The sequence below is a fragment of the Xenia sp. Carnegie-2017 genome, unplaced genomic scaffold, assembly GCF_021976095.1.
Source record: "Xenia sp. Carnegie-2017 unplaced genomic scaffold, XeniaSp_v1 HiC_scaffold_18, whole genome shotgun sequence".
In the NCBI taxonomy this organism is placed as follows: domain Eukaryota; kingdom Metazoa; phylum Cnidaria; class Anthozoa; order Malacalcyonacea; family Xeniidae; genus Xenia; species Xenia sp. Carnegie-2017.
In genome coordinates, this window is record NW_025813480.1 from 721,329 (window position 1) to 742,647 (window position 21,319).

General features: G+C 32.4%; 4 protein-coding genes across 7 annotated transcripts in view; all 4 read left to right on the top strand.

Annotated features, from left to right (window-relative positions):
• LOC124437868 overlaps positions 1-21,319 on the top strand; it is a 121,900-nt gene that overhangs the window by 59,749 nt on the left and 40,832 nt on the right. For all 4 annotated transcript variants that reach the window (XR_006945874.1, XR_006945873.1, XR_006945872.1 and 1 more), the window contains exons 4-6: positions 19,042-19,108; positions 19,606-19,667; positions 20,004-20,087. The gene's annotated coding sequence lies outside the window, so the exon portion shown is untranslated. The remainder of the gene's footprint in view (positions 1-19,041; positions 19,109-19,605; positions 19,668-20,003; positions 20,088-21,319) is intronic.
• Positions 497-3,915, top strand: LOC124437877. The gene is made up of 4 exons (XM_046987837.1): positions 497-518; positions 1,580-1,839; positions 2,020-2,119; positions 2,223-3,915. Exons 2-4 carry the CDS (start codon positions 1,590-1,592, stop codon positions 3,139-3,141), a joined length of 1,269 nt encoding a protein of 422 aa, XP_046843793.1. The 5' UTR covers positions 497-518; positions 1,580-1,589; the 3' UTR covers positions 3,142-3,915.
• On the top strand, positions 7,509-14,806 carry LOC124437872 (probable serine/threonine-protein kinase ireA). Its single transcript, XM_046987821.1, has 8 exons — positions 7,509-7,774; positions 8,742-8,788; positions 10,041-11,302; positions 11,501-11,539; positions 12,382-12,483; positions 12,795-13,483; positions 13,615-14,230; positions 14,429-14,806. Coding segments are annotated over exons 3-8 (2,331 nt in total). The 5' UTR covers positions 7,509-7,774; positions 8,742-8,788; positions 10,041-10,419; the 3' UTR covers positions 14,431-14,806.
• Positions 12,836-13,534, top strand: LOC124437948 (serine/threonine-protein kinase/endoribonuclease IRE2-like). The gene has a single exon (XM_046987909.1). It carries the CDS (start codon positions 12,836-12,838, stop codon positions 13,532-13,534), a length of 699 nt encoding a protein of 232 aa, XP_046843865.1.

The window sequence follows — 21,319 nt, forward strand, 5'->3', positions numbered from 1 at the left end:
AATGTTAAGAAAATTCTGTTGCTTTTGACATTTACTTTAACTCGCCGAAATGTTACTCGTTTAAAGGTATTGATTTTACTTATCACAAAAAAATCGAAAAAATCATTCAGGCAATAGCTAAATATACAGACTATTCCATTTGTTCGTAGGTAGTTTTCCGCCCCGTTTTTATCCTCAAGCAAAGTTATATCATAATCTTAAGATATACCAGGACCTTAAAAAAGGACTATATCATAAGTTTTCATTCATCAAGCAACGTTGCTTCCCTTATATATTTTTGCTCATACAATAAATAGTATTAAAGTGTGGCCGGAAGTGAACACGCAAGGAAATTTTCCTCTCATTATTTGACGAAAAATAACTTTTGGAAAAGTGAGACTTGGTGTTGTTTCAATAGGTTTTTACGCTCACCATTGTAGCTACCTAAAAAAGTTTATGGAAAGTTTCTTAATTATTTACATGAATAGAAACAGTTATTGTCTTTGATGATCTGATTATCAACCAGGTGCATATGTAAGGTAAGTCAGTTGACTCACGCAAATTACATATATTTGGTAGTTATTTTGTGTTCTACAATTAGTTGTCATTCCGTAAAGTTTGCATGTCGCCCATATTATCCCAATTATTTTTGGCATAACAAAAATGTAAACATGTCCTTGAACCAAATACATAATTGGATGGCCACCTTCAACTAAAATGCCTGAACTCGCATGTACTTGCTTTCAGACACGCATGTCTATAAGTCTTGCATTTTATAGCATGACCGCCGTTATGAACTTTTTCGTGGCCATGAGTTGAAAAATGGGGACAAGTTGAATTGCTGGTGTACCATTTTGACTGGAAGTAGCATTCCGGTTATATTCAGTTCTGTGGTATCTTGGTTTTGCCTTGGTGTAGAAGGTTCTTCATATTTCAAGGAAATTACCATATAAAAATAAATAAATTGGCTGAAATGAATAATTGAATTAGAACAAATCATCGGCTCAAAATCTCGAGTCTCAGGGTTGCCATGATTTGCCCTTGAGTTCTCCCAAAGATCAATCTCCTCGGTTTGCATACAAATACAGTAAACATCTTTCATTTCTTAAATGAAACATAACTTCCAACATTCACTGGAGGGATAGTACTTCCAGCAAAACTCGTGCAGTTAGTTGAGTCAACTTTGCGTTTATCAGTGTTGCGTTCATTACATTCGTAAAAAATTCTTTCAGACTGTTGCTAATAGGTTGACGATTCGACCATACCAATCACAGCCTCACTCATAAGTAGTTGGTTCAAAAGACGAATTAACCTCCTTCGAGATAAGTAAGATAATTATTTACCATCAACAAATAAGACAGAGTGACTAATCTGTGACAGCTAGTCCGAGTGACAGCTAAAACTTGAATACAGACCATCAACCAACGAGGAGTTAAAACACTTATTAATCTACTATCCAATAGTTAGAAGTGTGAAAGGCTGTATAAAGTCAGGAACCAACAGTTAAATAAGACAAGTGATGTCTGCTCAATTGTCATTCAACATTGTAAACCTTTAATTTAAAAATTCTAATACAAAAAGATGGCCATGATTATTTTAGAACAGATAAGATGAATGGAAAGACTGAACACAAGCAATGGTACAATCGACCACTGCCAAAACCACAATCTGAACCGTTTTTGGAAATTTGCGATGCAAAGATGTATTTCAAGGAAACAATATCCAATCCTACTGTTTTGTCGAATCTTGCAATCATGCCAAATGAGGAAAACGTTGATATGTTTCGTGACACAAGGATCCAACCAAAGATAAAGCAATCACAAGGTCTAAGGTTTCTCAACTCAGATGTTCGTATAAACAGTGAGTAAAGAGCTAATTGTCTTTGTAACCTTATACAATAACTAAATTGTTCTGTACTTTTCTAGTTATGCATAAGTTCAATTTTTTAACGGCATTGTATAATTTTTTTTCTTGTCAGTCAAATGTCCCTTTTTGCAAATAACGATTATCGTAATCTTGATTTTATGTTATTTTTTGCAGATCATATAGTTCTCATTGCCAACGAGAGCAAATTTTTTAAAGGAAGATGTCTAACCAAAGATTACAAAATTAAAGAAAGTGTGCATAAAAAGTTGGAAAGGTAAATCTTTCCTAACTCTTACAATTCAGTTTTGAGTCATTTGACTTGACAAGTGAGCATGTTGCTGTTTTTTTCCAAGTACCTTAATTTTTTACATTAATAGTTTTTCATGGCTTTGTGGCGATTATGGTGTAGCTCGTCCGACCAATCAAATGCCATATCTTCATTTGTTTCTTGAAGTCGACCAATCAAAGAATGATAATAAACTTTTGAAACAAGAAATTGATGAAATATTTAAATGGAATGCTTCAAAATATATCGAGTTACGTTTTATCAACCCATCTAACGAAATTATAATTTATCCGCTTTCGAAGATGGTTCAATCAAGGCGTGATGATGCGTCCAAACCATCCTGTGGAACGTTGACTCTGTTCTGCTGCAAAGATGGAAAACATTACGCGTTGACTTGTCTACATACTGGATATAAAAATTCTCCCGAAAGCGAAAATAAATTCTTGTACATTCAAGACGAAATAAATAATAATAAAATGGATTTTGAGAAATTTATGCACGAAAACAAATATTCGTACATTCATAACGATGGCAGACAAATAGCTCTTGGCGAATTTTCGCATTACTCATTTGATCAAGAAACCGATATAATGGCCATCTTATTTGATAATAAAGAAATTGAATTCACTGCGCCTAAAATAGAGATGCCAAGTTCTCTAGAGAACGTGTTTAAGTTGCTGTCAGAGAGAGAAAACGATGAGGTACAGACACCTGTTTATAAAGCTGGCGACGAGGTCGGCGGGAGCATTGTTGACCTCAATCGTACCGTACGTTACAAGGGAAAAATAGTGTTCCGTGACGTGGTGGCTGTAGAAAGTGATCACGAATTTATTCAGCAAAGTGACTCGGGATCTCTGGTTTATTTTAGTGATAAGAACAACAAGAAGATACCGTTTGCATATGCTGTTGCTGTTGCGTCCCGAAAGAACAAGAAGTACTATGCTTGCCTGAGACTAAAAGATGCTTTGGATAAATTAGGACTTCTCCAAAATGCCTGTTTCTGCGTGTGAAACAATGAAATTGATGCATACATGAACTTATTTAACATTTCACATTTTGGCTCTTAGTATTTGTACATTCATCTAATGTTTTTGCATGGCCAATCTAGCGTAAAGCAAAATAAAGTGTAGAAGCAAGATTCTATTCTATAGTCGATATCATTGTTATAAAGATGATTCGCAATGATCCTCTACTACATAAGATTCCGAAATTCAAATACAAATTTAAAAGCACCTACCAACAAGATGCTCAGACACCCGACAAAGTCGAATTTTTACTTAGCTATCTAAAAATCAATCTTTACAGATAGCATTGAGTACAAAAAATTAAAGAGGTTTGTGTAGTTGGATTTTTGTACAACTACATATACATTTTATACCAGACAAAAACTGTTTATACATAATAAAAAAGTGTACTCTTGGAAAAAATTTCCTAAAATAAGACGGAAACGCGTATTGTGCATTGCACAACTGGCATTTTTAAAAATGCATAAATTTTTACCAGTGAGCGAACTGTTGTCCATTGAACAAACCCTTTTGCTCAAAACTTTGTCATATGGACTGTGTTCGACAAGCTTTTGGCTCACGGGCAGACAAGACAAACGAGATCTATGAGTTTTAACTGTTCACTGTTCACCATTTCAAATTAAGTTTGTGCATTGTCATATTTTAGTAGAAGTTAGAGAATAAAATTCGCACGTCAACTCCCATTACAAGAGTTGTAACAGGCTAACATCACTTATATTCATGTCATACAAATATATTTTCTATTATATTGACGCTTAATTTGACTCAGTCCAGTTATGATATAAACTTAAAGTATTGCTTTTCTAGTAGAATAAAGCAAGCACTTGTTTCAGTTATGTTCATCGATAGTTGAAAAACATGACTACGCTTCTTTTTGTTATAAGTGTGATGTAACAAATGCGATATAACGCTGGTTCTTATTGGAATTTGGAAGGACTCAAATCATGTAGTTATTTACAGACAAGACGCTACAACCATCTTGTAAAGGCGAGAACATATCGTTTCGAAAAAGAAAGGACAAGAAAAGACAAGAAATGTTGGAATGCATTTAATTCTCCAGCCTGCCATTTGTTGATGCAACATATAATTTGTGTTCAGCAGTAGCAGATACATCGTTTGGAAAAATAAATTAGCTCATTCATTTAAACTTTTACAAATAAAGGTATTTTGAATTTGAAAGTAGATTGAACATAAACGTACTAAATAAAAAAATCAGCTCATTGTGCTGAAACTCTTCTGTATTCCATAACATTACTTGCTGAAATTGTTTGAAAAAATTGAAATGCTGCATTTTCTCCACAAAATTCTTAATCACATATTTGAATAAGCCCTTCAATTATTAATTTGTTTCCATTGGTTTTTTGCTTTTCAATAGGTGATTGAAATCTCGAAAGTTTTCATCGTTCTTTATAGACAAACAAAATCTTTGCCAAATCAGTTTTTTATCATCAACCACTCAGGGTGAGTAGATGTTGGTTAATGGTGATATATTAAATTTCTCCTTGGTGCTCTTTTGTTGGTTTTGTGCACATATTAGCTTGCAATTATTGAATAAAATTCTTTAAAATTATTTTAATGAGATAAAATGGGATAAGTTCCTGTAAGATATTGAAGGAAAGCTTAAACAAAGTGAAAGTAGATAGAAGTAATCATGAAAATTGTGAGATATTAGCTGGAATAAGTAATGTCAAAAAATTAGACTTTTAGATGTAGTGTGAAGCCTAGTTTTCACTAGCGACATAAGCTTAAGCCTGGTTCACACAAGGAAAATAAGCAGGAACGTCGAGACTTTTTCTATTGCTCTAGAGGTTTACAAAGACAAAGACATTGGGATTTTCTTTAAATCCTTTTTTGTTCTTCTTTTATTCTTCTCTTAGCTTATTCTTAAATTTTTTCCTTATGCTTTATCTTATGTCGATGTTTATGTCACATGCTTCGTTGAATGACTTAGTTTTCTCTTTTGTCTACGTTTGTGCTTATCCTTATTTCACTCGCGTGAAGCAGGATTTAAGGACAAACAAAGACAAAAAAAAATACAATAAAGCAATATTATGACTGACACAAGCATCAGCATAAACATAAGAATAAGCACAGCAACTTAACATAAGCATAAATCAAAACACAAAAACATTGAAAAGAAAATCCTTTTTCTTTTATGTCCTCCAATCTCTGGAGAATATGCTTTGCTTTGTTTGATCGCTTGTGCTTATGTTGCTAGGGAAAATTTGGCTTAAGTGTCATTATATAGCAATAATTTCAGTCTACAATTATTTAGGCTGCGTTTACACTATACCGGATTCCGCTCATCACGACATCTTCATTTGCTTTAAAGTGTTAACTGTTCGGAGTAAAGGTTTATTAAGTTGATAGATTTAGTCCATTTCATTGTGTTTCTGACGTTGAACAATTTCACTGCTTTTAATACAAAGAATATCAACCTGCTACGATAGCAATCCGGTATAGTATAAACGGGGCCTTAGTTATCATAACATTTCTGTCTACATTAAAGGTGATTACTTTGGGTCATATGATGTCTTTCATGCATATTTAGGGTATATTTCTGTAAAAAAAATTGGAGGGCGCTCTGTTTATCATTATTTATTTGTCGGTCAAGAAACGGTGAATGGATTTACGTGTACATTGTTAGTGAGTGACATTGAGGTATATGTTTAAGACTATTTACTCGAGAAATTTTAGGAATATGTTATGTGCCTTTGCAATTGCCTATATTTGCACCTTACTTGATGAAAGCAAATATTTTCTAATTTCAGACCAATTTTTCTGAAGACATTCCTCCTATAATTGCGACAGGATTTAGTTACCTCATCAGTATATTTCATCGTGCTCTGTTCTTTGTTTCTGTCGTTTAATATGAAGGTTTGTGTCCAAATTATTCAATGGTGAATTCGTATTGTATTAATGTTTATAGAAAAGCAACTGTCCCTGATTGACAGATTAAAAGAGATTGACTGTTAGTTTTGAGTGGGAATACACCACACGTGTTTACACTGCCTTCACGCAATGAAAGGCATGGCATTCTTATGTGATAAACTAGTCTGAAAGGCTATTCCATTGGTCATGATTAGAGTACAAGAATCAACTATACTGAATGATTCTCCCATCGCCTGTGTGGCATTTGCACAGGAATTGTGTAGTTTTTTCTGGCTCCATGTTTTGACAATAATTAATACATTACAAAGTATAGCATATTTATTAAGTCTTAGGGCTATTTATTTTTTTCAATGCTCTTCTCAGAGATACGTACAAAAAACAAATGTCCTGTGTTACTTGTGTGATCTACAAAAATTGACGTTTTCTAAGTCTTTTTTTACAGCTCCACACTTTATAAACATTGAAATATAAAAGTAATGAAAAATACATGAAATACTACATCCAATAATCCTAATTTAAACTGAAATAAAATTAATGAAATTATATCTAACACTTACTCTGACATCATACAAGTGTTCATAAATGGTTCCATGCAGACTCAATTTCAGAAAAATTGACTTATGAAATATCTTGGGAAGGATGTATTCTCTATTAAATTCTGTGATGATCCTATTTTGATGATCCTAGAGACAGACAATGGTAATGAAGATATCGGTTACTATAGAAGATTTTACTATTGTCGTTCACTCCATCACTACAGCAATCTTTATTCAATAAAACCCATGTTTCAAATTGTAAAGAGGAAGTTCAATTTCGCTTTACAACAGCAGTACTTAACCTTCATGCCCTTATTTTTTATTTCTGTTGATAATGTAAATGTTTTACATTATTTCTCGGTTAAAAGTTTATCGTCTCGTGCGGGTGACGGGATTCTATTTTCCCAATTACGTGTATTTAACGAGGACCATGTTGTGAAATGTAAGTCTAACCTAGAATTTCATCTAGATTTCATCAAAAAATGATATTTTTTCTATGTCAATATTTACTTGTTGAACTGAGTCTTGAGAATGACTGCATGGAATAATAAAAGCAAAATTTAAGATCTGTTTTCGATTGCCACTGTTACTGGGTTATTTTTGCTGGTCGTTTATTAGAGGAAATATTTCAAGATATTTTTTTCAGAGGTAAGCTGTAAACACAATTTTGTTTTGCATTTTGTAAGAAATAATGAATACTATAATCTATATTATACAGGAAGAAAATGGTTTTTGCATCCGTAATGTTGCGCAATCGCTCCCAACTAATTATAATTATCTTGAATTCGACGAAACGGAAGAAAATGAATTTGTTAAAGAAGGCATATACGGTAAAACGTTTTACTAAAATTACAAGGGAAAACACTGTGGACGAAATTAATAGTGGTGCAAACAAGGGCAAAGTTGAATATAACGTAAAAACAAACAAAGTTCATATTTTAGGCTTAGAAGATCATGGGTCTGTTGAAGAGAATAATGTTGGCAATAGAAACAGATTGAAAATCTCTTGTGAAATCCTTCAAAATGCTGGTGTATCAACAAATCAAACTCGTTAAGCTGAAGAGAGTTGTTTGGATGACGTAATCCTTGTTTTCCACGAGTGTCGTGGGACGAGTTGCTCATGAGGATCGTTTTGTTGAAGAATGGAAGTCTTTTTCAGAGTTTCATGAAAATAAAAAAAAGGAAAAGTGGTAATTTCAATGTTGATGATAAATATGGAGAATATTTGAAGTTAAAGTCCAATGCTCCACTACGTACAGAGAGTTACAGCCAATTAACTTCTCTTCCAAGGAAACAACCACATTTCCATTCAAGGAAACAACCACATTTCCATTCAAGGAAACAACCACATTTCCATTCAAGGAAACAACCACAATTCCATTCAAACTCACTCTATCCATCCCACTAAATCTCATCAAAATCCATTCAACTCCTCTTAACACACAAAAAATCACACAACACTGACATCACTATACGTTGTAATTTAACAATCTGTAAATATTGTATAATTAGAATACATGTTTTCTAAGTTCCTACATGTATGTATTCTAATCTGAAGATGTGTTAAGCTAAAGACTAAACGTTATTATCAATAATATTAAATGAGATATGATCTTCGCACTTAGCTGGACAATTTAAGCAATCGTCTCAGGACCTGAAAAAATCAGGTGACTCAACGGGATTCGAACTCATGAGCCCAACAATATTGACCTGCTCACCACTGTGTGACTTCATAGCTCAGTGGTCAGAGCACTGCACCGGCACCGCAGAGGTCATGGGTTCGAATCCCGTTGAGTCACCTGATTTTTTCAGGTCCTGAGACGATTGCTTAAATTGTCCAGCTAAGTGCGAAGATCATATCTCATTTAATTTCAAACACCGCACTGCATAAAACATTCATATCAATAATATTGTTATCCATAGATTATTATTTTTCAAGGCATGTAAAATTGCATGCCTGTATGACATTTAAATTAAATATCTTCAAAATTATTCAATCTTCTCCTTCCCCCCAAGAAAACATAGACCTTTCTTAAAAAAAAATGTGTTTCCTGTTGTTATTTTGAAATTCCTACATATTTAAAATAATATAAGTGCATGACGACGTAAAAACAAGGCATTATTTTAATGATTCTTATTTGTCGGAAAACGTTATAGAAAATAAAGTTGTTGAAATACGTGTCGGAGATTGGTGAATTATCCATGTAAGTTTTTTATACTTTGTTATTGGTGTATTCTTTACACGAATGAAGACTTGTTTTGTTTAAAAATATTAGTTTGTATTTGTAAATTCTTTTTAATGTATATATAAGAGCAATGTAAACAAAATTACATTGCGTCAAACATTAAATTCAATCGTCAAGAGTTTGTTTAATTTATGTATTTCTAAAGCTTACGGATCATGTTTTCGAAAGGAAAGATTTTCTGCACATCACGGAAAAATATTACTGCCCTAGAAATTAGTGAGGCGATAACTATATATACAGACTATAACAATTCTATAGAATTGGAGGGATTTTTTGCTCCGTTTTTCAATCACAAGTAAACTTACATATATACAGAATCTTGACAGGGTTATATAAACGATTCTTTAGCTTCGTTAGCGTGTATATTTTCTCTTGTTCGTGACAATTTTATGAACTACGTTGGCGGAAATAGATACGCATGCAAATTGTATTATGAAAAGTATAGTTCTCGAGAAAAGTGGTTTATCATTTATATATAAACCATTTTGTATTGGTACTTTAAATGTTGTCAGTCATAAACAATTTCATGAATAGATTTTTTAAGAAACAATTGCTTACTTGTCTTCGATTATCTGATCGTATACAAAGTGATCTCGAAATAAATAATAAATCTCACAACTGCAGCAAACATTCAAGGAAATTGATCAACGATTTCGTATACTTTAATGCTTGAAAGTAAAAGTAATCAAAGATGCCGGTTTATTAACGATGCACCACACTGAGCAAACACAAAAGGGAAAAGAAGAATGATACGAATATAAAATGAGTTATTTTCTCGCAGTCGGATTTATATGCAACATGAATACGACAGAGATTGCAACACATTTAGCTTTTTACAGTTTTTACACTCTCTATAGGTTCTTGTTTTACTAATTTGATTTAATTGTTTCCTCTGACATGTGTGCCCTAACTCTTCTTTAAAAGTCATTATTTTCCTATTAAAGTAAAAACAAATGCTCTTACTGCTGTGATAGTGATGACATTAAAAATCATGTTTACCGTTAAATGACCTTGACGTTATTACTAAAAATGTCGATAAAGTTTGTGTTCTTGTTACAGAATTAAATGGAAATTTTGAAATGTAAAGTTGGAAAAAGAGTTATATATTTGCAACGTTTTTTTTTATTTTTTAATTAATGCACTGTGAATCAGTCAACCTGTCCATCGTAATCGTAATTAAAATATCTCATTGTTTGTATTTTTATTGTAGAAGAGAGTCAAGAGAAAGTAAGTCCACTTCCTAAAGGTTGGTATATTTATGCAGCATACTTACAATAGATACAGTTGTTTGGTGTTGCTATTTTATTCACATTGTGGAATCTAGAATTATAATATTCTTGGACTTGTGAGACACGTAGAAACTAAAATATCAATGTTTAGTTTATTTTAGGCTTGCTGTTCGAAATTTTATACATATGGTTAGCCCAAATGTTTTATCGAATAATGTACACCTTATGAAAAATCTACAAGAAAACGGGGCTGTTTAAATAAGTCCACTTTTAAAAGGGTTTATTTAAATTTTTTTTTTACTTTTTATGGTTACATATGGTAACAAATGAATTGGTTACATACAAACCCATTGTGAGAAAATGAGACAACATTATTCATTATCAAGAATTGGTTTGCTAGTTCAACGACTGTCCAGCATGATTTCGGTTCAACACTACGATATGCATAGTAAGCGGTCTCGCGGTAAGTTGACCCTGTTTTGCTGTAAAGATGAAAAATATTACGCGTTGACTTGTTGCCACGTTGGTTATGCACCTCATATGAGGTTGAATGATGACCTTCTTGCCATTCAAGATGAAATTAGTAAAAACAAAAAAAGCATTCAGCGTTTATTGCATGAAAATAAATATACTTTCTCTGATGATGACGACAGAGTGGTTGGTCATTTTTCTGACTTCTCTTATAATCCTGAAATTGATATCATGTCTATCACTGTTGGCAATAAAGAGGATTTTCAGAAGCTTGTTGGTGATGAATTGGAAGATGTTAATTCAAACTTTGATGACGTATTTAGCAAAATTCACAAAAGACTAAGCCAAGAGGAATCTGTGAAAGTTCGCACAGCCACTGGGGCTGAGGGCTACTTGTGTGACCTTATGTATTCAGTTTTTGTTAAAAAACATGTGATTTTCCGTGATGTTATCATGATAAAAAGTGATGAGTCATTTCTTCAGGATGGTGACGCTGGTGTTCTTGTTTATTTTTTGGATGAAAAAAATAATTGGCAACCGTTTGCGTATGGTATTGCAGAATTAACTAAAAATCACGGAGAGACCAGAGATATGTATTATATCTGCTTGAGATTAAACATTGCCTTAAAAGCACTTGGCCTTCAGGGCGGTCAGTTTTTCAAACTGAGGAACAATGGTGACACTCTATCCGTTAGTGATAAACACATCGACGATGACACTGCATTGAACATCACCAACCGTGACGACAATGGTCGCACTGCCTCTTATAAAGGTAAAAAGTTTTGTCATTTTATTTTCCTTCAATTTTTTTTTAATATTTTACTGGTCAAAACGTTTTTAATATGACAACGGTAAGGACAATTGATAATACAATATAAATAACGTCATAGAATTATAAAAAAATATACATATATCAATCGACTTTTTGACTATCAATTTTTCATGTTTTTGTGTCTTTGTGGTGTTTTAGAGAAAGCTGACGAGAGAACAAATCAAAAACATGAACAAGGTAAGCATAGTGGAAATTATTATATTATTGTTTGAGTACAATATTTTTAGTATAATATAAACTACATTTTTCACTATTGTATATGTTTAAACAGACGCAATATAAAATACTCTGCAGCTTTTGGTTATTCCATGAAAACAACAATGCTCACAACACTTTTTTTCTGTGTTGACAGAAGACATTTCGATAATTATTTTTGATGGTCATAATTTGCTTATTTTAGAAACTATAGCAACATAGTAAAAATCGGTAACAAATCTATAGTTTGCTACAGATTTTCATTTGATTTTTCGAGTCCGGTAACTTTCCATGTATGACAAGAACACGTAATATGGCGTCAGTGTTGGTCCGACAAATCATTTTGTGTAAACGTACCTTTAGAAACTACGTCATGGGCTTTACCAAATATAAAAAAAAAACATTGATTTTTATGCACCAAGTTTGAACAAATACGAAACAATTGTGCGTCAAAAGCTAACAAATATATAAAAGACTAAAAAACGCGATGTTCATAAAAAGATTACGAGCATCTGACAACTTCAGTGTCATTTGCGACTTCTCCAGGGAGTAGAGTGTGGTTACAAGTACATCTGGGTGTTACGATGAAAAATAGGATAATAAAGTTGTTAATGTCACAATTTTTGAAAAATTTCTTATTGTGTTACTAATAATAATAAATTTGAATCGCAACTGTAATACTTTTCTTATAATTCACAGCCAATTAACATTGACAGGATTAGAATAGTTAAATTTCAATTTTTTGCGATTTTTTTGCAATCTGGTTGCAATGGTTACTGTTATGTTAATTATGTTAATAGTATTTATTGTTCTTTTTACTACAGCGACATACACTTATTCAAGCCAACTTGAATTTGCTGAGAAAACGCACGACAAAATACTCAATCTGAAAATTCTAGCCCTGATCAATGAATATCACAATTTTGGTAAGACACTATTTAAAATATAAAGCTAATTGTTTGCAATCAAAATGTTAGATATCGAAGAGAGTTAAAAGGTAGGTCACATTTTCGCAGTTTATATTTAAGCAATTTTAAATATTTGCTCATGATTATGTAGCAAATGTACTTTGAAACCACGATTTGTGCTTGCACTTGAAACTAACAGAGCCAGAGGCGTACTGAAATTTTAGACTGATGAAAACTTTTACACGACATTAATATCAAAATTATTGAAATGTCTATTGACTATTTGATTATTTTTTACATTTTGCTAAATGGCATACAATTATTTTAAGTTGGGTCGTCGCAAAAATGGAATTGCGTTGACAAATCAGTGATGCATCGCGAAAAGTTTGAAATGATGCAAAAACATTGGCTAGAACATCCAGGTGATATTAGAATTAAAGGCGATGTACGTGTGATTTTCAAGGAAAAGTTCTTGATTGGCAAAGGAAGTGGTGGAACCGTTTATCTTGGTTTGGGAAGGGATGGTTATGGAAAAGCTGTAAAAAAAATCCCTAAAAATAGCTGTCCCCATCTTGCTCTACGGGAAAAGAATGTTTTGAATGAGCCAAAGGCAAAGAAGTCGAAGCATGTTGTAAAGTATTGGAACTTTGTAGAAGAGGAAGGAGAAGATTTTGTCTATTTGATATTAGACTTGTGCGAACAAAGTTTGACAAGTTTTGTTAAGTCTACTAGTTTAGATAAACTTCACGAAGCCCTTCCTGAAATCCTTAGACAAATTTTAAATGGATTATCTGATCTTCATAGTGGCCCAAGTTCAATTCTTCATCGAGATTTAAAGCCTTCTAATGTTCTTCAAGACGTGGAAGGCGAATTTATGATAGCTGACTTTGGCATTAGTCGAATATTGAAAAGTGGCGATAACTCAACATATCAAAGCAGTCCTGGTACAGGCAGTTATAGTTGGTCCGCTCCTGAATCCTTGGGTGGTGGACGTTACAAGAAAGAGTCTGATATAATGGTAGATATGTTCATTAAAAAATATATAGCTACTGTTCAGTTCTGCAAATAATGAATAAACACATTTTTTTAGCATTTTAGTCTCTACAGTTGATGTTGTGACTGTTAAAGGGTTTTTTTTATGAATATTAGAGTGCAGGAATGGTGGCTTATTATGTTGCAACAAAAGAGGAACATGCTTTTGGCGCTGAAGAGAATAGATTGAAAAACTTGTTAAATGGAAACCCTGTTGGCTTGAAGAAAATCAATGATGTTCAACTTGAAGACCTTCTTTCATGGATGCTACAGCATGAGCCTAAACTCAGGCCATCAGCCAAAGCGGCGTTAAAACATCCTTATCTACGATCCAATGAGGAAACGTTTGACATGCTGTGTGAAGTTGGGAACCAACCAGAGATTAAAAAACAAATATGTCGAAATTCAGATGTTCGTAAGCAGTTGAATCGTCGCTCAAAATGGATGAAACGTATCGATGATGAAGTTTTGAAAGATTTCATAACATTTGAAGTAAACAACAAAGAAAGAACTGTAACCTACAAGTCTTCATGGGCAAGTTGTTTGAGATTCATACGTAACGTTGATCAGCACTGGCGAGATAAATCTCGTTCACTTCTATCGCCATATATCAAGGAAGGCAACTATAAAGAGTATTTCATGCAACGTTTTTCCGAACTTCCTCTACTGGTGCACAAAATTATTAGATCGACTGACTGGAAAACAAGACGTAAATTGCGAAACCATTTTACCTGTAAGCTATTCAAATAATACCCCATTTTTACGACTTAGCCATGTTAGAGTTCCATGCATAATAACATATTTCTCTGTCACATTGAACTTTTTTTTCTACTCTTTAAGATGTATGTTTTAAGAATTGTATAAATGTTTCCAACCTTCTCAACGTTAAGTAAAATTAAGTTCTATATTTTTCCGTTGCAAACGTTTTTAGGAAACATAAATCCTGTGAAAATTGAAAGAAGTCAATGGAAAGAAATTTGAAGATATTATTGCCAACCGTAATCTTGATGAAAAATGAAGTATCACAAACTTTTAACTAATCATGTGCCACTTTCTAATTGTTAACTTGAGCAACGACCAAGAAATTGATTCATAAAGTCATATCAAGGATTATTTGCATGTATTGTCACTGAAGTATGGATTATTAATAAACTTAAATTCGATCATATATGCATGTAAAGGTCTTAATGAATGTAGAACGTGAATGCATGAAAAGCAATTAGGGAAATGTTGTATTAATTATAGTCGTAGAGCATCTTGCAAATAAATGTAATGTTTGTTATATACTTCGTCATAAAAGTTGAATATGCTACGAACATGTACATCTTTCTATTTCAAGCTGGAGGAGATTATTAAAGCGAGTCGTATAGGGTAGCCGTAAGTATGTTTACAAAAGTTAAGGCGCTTTAAAGAAAATTCTTATTATCCACTGTTATTTGGTTATCACAACATTACCGTACACTAAACTTGGTTACTCTGGGTCATCTGATGTCTTCCACGTATATTTAGGGATATATTTCTGGAAAAAGATTGGAGAAGTGTTTTAAGTCGCTCTGTTTCTGATTATTTCTTTGTAGCTCAAAGAAATGTGAATGAGTTTATGTGTAAATTGTTGGTGATTTACAATTGTTTGTTGGTGCTTGTTTGGTTGAGAAGTTTAAAGTTACTCTAATGAACAGTTGCTATTATAGATTCGCCTCACAAAAGTGCATCTACGCAGATCAAATCAACTATCGTCAATTATTTTAAGGTCACGAATACATTCCCCCTGTAATTGCAATAGGATTTGGTTATCTGTCATGATCTCTGATTTTTTTCTGTTGTGGAAAATGAAGGTTTGTGTTTGTTTGAAATGATCGATTAATATTGCTTATTAATGTTTATTTTGAACCTATTGCCTCTAATTAAAAAAGATTAATGCCAGTCTTGATTGCAAGAATACAGCATATATTGCAAGGAAATGTTATTCAACATTTCCAGAAACTGTGTTGTTTCCTTTGATTAAACTTTGTATTCATGCAGGCTTTATAAATGTCATCTCCAAATCTTCGTCTTACTTAAATACTGTTACATGTTACATTTTTCATGTTGCATGAGGCATTGTAACATATCTATAGTGAACATTACAAGAAATGTACATTTGTTCTAGATTTGACAACGATTCTAGTGATTTTTTCCAAAATTGCTTGTAACTTTTGACTTTTATCGTGAGCGTTTTGTTTTGGAGACTTTCTTTATGTGATCTCCCCAGTGGATCTATCTTTTCTCACTGCCTTGTTCTTCGATTTCTGCTTGTCTCGACAATACTCGACCTAAACCATCATAAACAAAATGAAATTCATAGCCGTGTAAATTACCTTTTTGTAACAGCTGTTTTAATAATGGTTTTTCAAAACAGGCAGCGTCACAAATAGCACTTGCTATGACAGCGCCGTTTTGTTAAAATGCTAGACTTTTCTCTCCACAGGATCTCACTTCTTATGTGACGACTGATTCCTTATCTATGTGCTAAACACTGCTTCTCACAGAGATAGACGTCTTCAGATACTGTTTTCATAAGTTGTTGAAACATGTCTAAAATTTGATCAAGTTGTTTTTGAAACTGTCAGAAATGACACATCGATTTTTAAGACTGACATAAGGCCCGTTTACACGAGTAATTTTAATATGACAATTTTTAGTTGACAATGTTAATTTGACCGTGTAAACGACAAAAAAATTGTCAAATTTTATTTAACAATCGCCTGTTTTGAAAAGTTGGCGTGCTAGCTTTTATGTGACAAGTAAAAATTATCACATACAACAAATGGGTCGTGTAGATGGCTGTCAAATAAAAAGTGACACATATCAAGGAGCAAAGTACATCCCAGGTTTCACATTAGTGATTGGCGATACCGCTAGTATCGATTCGATACGATACCGATTACTTTTTCTTAAAAGTATTGAGGTATCGATTACTAAAGCGATTACTTTCTCCAATTTCGAATATAAAAGTCTGAGTCACTTGATAAAGATCTGATAATGGAATTGCTAAAGTGTGGCCTTATATACTTCAACAATACGACAAAAATTTTATTTTTTTTTTGTCTTAAATTACAAACTGTCATAACATTATTAGGAGTAACGATAAATTTTCAGAAGCTGTAAAAAATTGTAATTGAAAAAATTGGTTGCATGCTGTTCTGAAAGATAAATAAATATTTTTGCACTTTGGAACATGTTAACAGTAACGATGTATTTTTGAAAGTTATATATTCTTGTTTAAAAAAAGCATCATGTCAACGTTCTTTGCCTTTATCCTACTTCTTTTTTCACTTACCAGGTCTCCCGCTTTAGAGAAGAGTCTCTTTAGGGAACTGAAATCGCTGGCACACAGAGATATTTCCTTGCAATTTTTTCAAGAAGGGGTTATTGACAGGCATTTTCTTTCCACCGATTTAATCGATCGCTTTTCCTCGGTATGTTTTTCTTCTTGAAGTATTTTCGGCATTCTTCTTCCACGACAGTCCTTATGCAGTCCTAAATGTCTGTCGTGTAGTAACAGTTATTTTAAAAACATTTACGAGGTACTAACTCCTTATTGATGATGTAATAATCTAATAATTATGAATATATGAAACTTTCACTTAGTAAAGAACTAACCATATAACATAAATGAAAACCTTACATATCTGACATCCTGTTTTTTTGCTCTAAGAGAAACGAGAATATTAAAAACAGTCGTCCATTTTTGTTCGTGAAGAATTTTAATGCTAAGTACATTTAGCGTTAAATTATTTTTAATTCATTTTGTTTGTCTATTTCATAATTATTTCGTTTTTTAAAATAAAATAAAATCGGCTAAAAGCAAAGCACCTCTCTTGTATGTACGTATTACATGGTATTTTATCCGTCATCATATTTCATTTATAACTGTTTGAGATTCTTTTACATTTTATTGATTTGTTTTTCTTTGACGATGAAGGCGAAAATCTTTATGATCATCAAGTGAAGATTAGTCAGGTAAGGTCGGTGATTCTTTAGTGGACTGGGGAGTAGTAAGATGAATGGTATTTTTTTCAAATGGAAACATCGTTATTAATATTGTCTAGCAATAATATAAATAAAATTAATAAATACTTACGAAATGAACTCACGTGAAAATAGTTTTATAACCATCAAAGTTAGTTAAGAAACGAAAAATATATTATTATAGGTTTAGTATATGTAGATATCTCAATGATTCACAGTTTGTTTATCATCAACGCTTCAATGTGAGTAGATATGAGATATATGATGTATATATATGGGTTAATGTTTTTTATAGACCAAATTTCCTCTCTAGGCCCTTGTTGGTTTGTTAGTTTACACTGATCATTTATGCAGTTTAGGAACTTGTGTTTGATTGCTGTGGATGGCAGACGTTTGTGGCTGTTCAAAAGACATCAGGCCATGGAAAAATAATAAGTTTTATTAACGACTGAAGAAAGTAACTGGGGACAAGTAAGATGAATGTTTTGAATTTTTTCAAATGGAAACATCTTTATTAAATGTTAGCAAAAATATAAATATTTACAAAATGAACTTAAATGAAAATAGTTTTATGCAGGTATTGGTTAATGGTTATAGATAAAATTTCCCCTTCAGGCTCTTTTGTTGGTTTTGTTCATATTAGCTTGTAATTATTCAAGTATGTAATTTATAATTAAATTTGAATGAGATATAGTGAGATAAGTTGCAGTATGATATTAAATGAAAGCTTGAACAAGGGCTACAAAATGAAGGCTTATTTTTATTTGTGGTATCACCTGACATGATTAACACAATTTATACTAAGATAAAATGAAAAATGCCAGACATTAAATAGTCCACTAAACGAATGTCCAAGGTTAGACAAAAATGATGTCATGGGTAATTGTGGGATATATTTCTGGAAAAACATTGGAGAAGTGTTTTAGGATTTGTTTGTGATTATTTCTTTGAAGCTCAAGGAAAAGTGAATGAATTTATGTGTAAATTGTTGGTGATTGATATGAAGTTATCAAGCACTTGTGATATGTTGAAAATGAAGACTTATTTAGTTAAGAAATTTTAATCATTTATTATGTGCTATTATTTTGTTTACCTGTAATTATATCTAACTTTATTAAAATCAAGTATTTGCTTATTTAATTTCAGGCCCATTTTCCTGAAAACATTCCTCTGTTGTGAAAAAATACTTTGGAAAAATTTGCACCCTTGCTGGCCAGAGTCTGCCAAAGATCATATTTTCACGTAAAGATGCACCTGATTTTTGTATTATTGAAAAGAGAATTCCTTACATAAGCGCACCTAAAGCTATTTCTTACTAATAGTTTTCATTAACACATTATTTTGTTATGCAATCAAAAAACACCTCAACTATCTGCAAATGGGCTCCAAAAAAGTATATAATGTTGGATTCCATTATTATTATGCTAAATTCATGCGTATTTTTCATAATTTGGATACAGTCACTGAATGAAAATGTATCTGCAATGAGTATTTTTAATGTTTGTTTACAATTACTCATTACTGTCTATCTAGTTTGCACTAATATTGAGCTGTACAATTTTCTGGGAGAGGTCTCACTGGTCTGTTTGCAACATTGAAGGTGAGTTATTTTATTTGTCCGAGAAATTAGGCTATACAAAACAAGAGAGTGGCAGATATCATGTCTGTGATGACACTCTATGCACTGCCTTTTTATCATATTTCTTATTTACAAAAAGTTTAAACCTTTTTTCAACCCCCCACAAATAATGACAAATCTGTTGTTAGTATCAGGAGTTCAAAGTATCATGACAAAACAAGTTGTCAATCAATGAATTCAATGTTTCAAAATAGTAATATTGTTTAAACAGAATTTAAATATCAGGTCTTGAAGCATAGATAAATGGGATCGAACATAACTTATATTTCATCGCAATTGCCGGATGGTCTCATAACAATTTCGAACTGTTAAGTTTATGCACATTAGAAAGTTCTTATCCTGTGTTAAAGTGACTGCAACTCCACTTGTTTCAATCTTTTTGCGTCTCCTGTTTTACAGGCTTCCCACGTGTACGCAAGCGTACCTATTTTTGTTAATGCATTTTGTCAAATTCACAGAATGTCCGAAGTTTTTTCATGAACAGTTGCAAGGTCAACAAAATGGTGACAGAAACGATAAAGTAAGGATTTTTTCTTGCTGCCCAAGCCATCATCCAGTATGATATAAAGAAAATTCCAGTTGAATAATTTAAGAAACAGTCCATTCATAAACAATTTGTGTTTTGCTATTGGTAGATTTACGCAAGATTTATTGGAATTAATGTTTATTTGTAATAACTGTTTATTTGTAGACGATACTTTTTTCAAACACATTTCAACTTTACGATTGTGAGCATACTGAAATGCAGTCATTTACGAAATCTGCTTAGAGAAATCTCCATAAAGCATGTTTTTCCAGTTGTGATCTTTTGAATTTGAAATGCTACATTGTAAAAGAAATATTTATTTCTCTCAAGGTCACGAGCTGCAGAAGAAGGCATTCGTGCTGTCAGACGGAAGCAAAAACGGTGAAGAAGTGGAGGTTGTTGAAACTTTTAAAGGTGAGAGAATTTTTACAAACATAGTTGTGACATGTTTTTTACTGGATAAAAACTACACGTTGCTATTCTAGATTGCATTTGTGAATTCTTTCAATACCCAAATAACCATTTTAAGAACATTTCACGCGTCAGGCGTTTGATTCAATCGCCAATAGTTTGTATTGGGTTTTTCTATAAGATAGAAAGTCAGTCTCTTGGCAATTAAATCGAATTTCCAATGCATAAATGAAAAACTCTTAACATTTTTTTATTACCTTTATACAAAACAAAAGACTTCACAAATTCAATTTAGTTTTTTTGAGCGTAACAGTCTTTAATTCCATGTACAAATCCCCAATTTCTGTTTTTAACACATATCTTTCAGTCTTTTATTAGTTACAGTTAACAAAAATAATTTTGAACATTTACCAGGAAAAATTCGATTAGAATGATAATAGGAAAATAAAAATAGACAAATTCTCGGTATCGCTTCTATCGAATGAACAAAGATCTTTTTCTTGTTATTTTAAATAGATGCATCTTAAATAGTTATGCAATGAAGTGTGTCATTGACACGCGTAATATCAAATTTTTCAATGAATTCTTGCATTTTAGAAGAACGGACTGTTCTAAATTCTAATACTGTATATCTTACATGCCAACATCCTTAAGGTTTTTTTCTTCTTATTAGGTGTTGCATTGTAGCGCCTTGTTTGATTCGGTTGTCCAAATTTAGAATCTTTTCTTTTTTTTTAAATGTAGTCGACTGCAATCAATGGTTAATCACAAACATTAAACAGTTATACTATAAAACGTTCGTTTGCTGTGATTGCAATAAGCGGATTGTGTTTTGATTTATGCTTTTAAATATCTTGGTAGAGATTTGTACGGAAAAAATAACTTCCAATTATGTTCACATTGACAAAGACCCCATTGCCTTACTGAGTTTAAGGTGTCCCTAATTGTGATAGCTTCATCATAATTGGTGAAAGTAAACCATTGCACTTAATATGTTTTAATTCAAGTGTATAAAGATGAAACTTGACGATAGTAGTCTTTTCTATACCTTGTTATAGCTACCTTGTTGCTGTGACAAATTTTTTGTGATTTTGTTGTTTTGTTAGGTAATCATAATTTTTAGAATTTGTGAATAGTAAGCTTTCCCCTAAGATGTAGCTACTTTGCTACTATTATGATAAATATTTTTATTTCGACAATAATTTGTAAAAAAAAACACCCTTATTTGGCGTGCA

Bases quoted from the DNA above. Each gene is read 5' to 3' on its own strand.
- LOC124437877 (XM_046987837.1), top strand. From the start codon at position 1,590: ATGAATGGAAAGACTGAACACAAGCAATGGTACAATCGACCACTGCCA. The intron at 1,840-2,019 runs GTGAGTAAAGAG...TATTTTTTGCAG, and splicing joins CTCAGATGTTCGTATAAACA to ATCATATAGTTCTCATTGCC. The intron at 2,120-2,222 runs GTAAATCTTTCC...TTACATTAATAG, and splicing joins GTGCATAAAAAGTTGGAAAG to TTTTTCATGGCTTTGTGGCG.
- LOC124437872 (XM_046987821.1), top strand. From the start codon at position 10,420: ATGAGACAACATTATTCATTATCAAGAATTGGTTTGCTAGTTCAACGA. The intron at 11,540-12,381 runs GTAAGCATAGTG...TTTTTACTACAG, and splicing joins AAATCAAAAACATGAACAAG to CGACATACACTTATTCAAGC. The intron at 13,484-13,614 runs GTAGATATGTTC...TATGAATATTAG, and splicing joins AGAAAGAGTCTGATATAATG to AGTGCAGGAATGGTGGCTTA.
- LOC124437948 (XM_046987909.1), top strand. From the start codon at position 12,836: ATGCATCGCGAAAAGTTTGAAATGATGCAAAAACATTGGCTAGAACAT.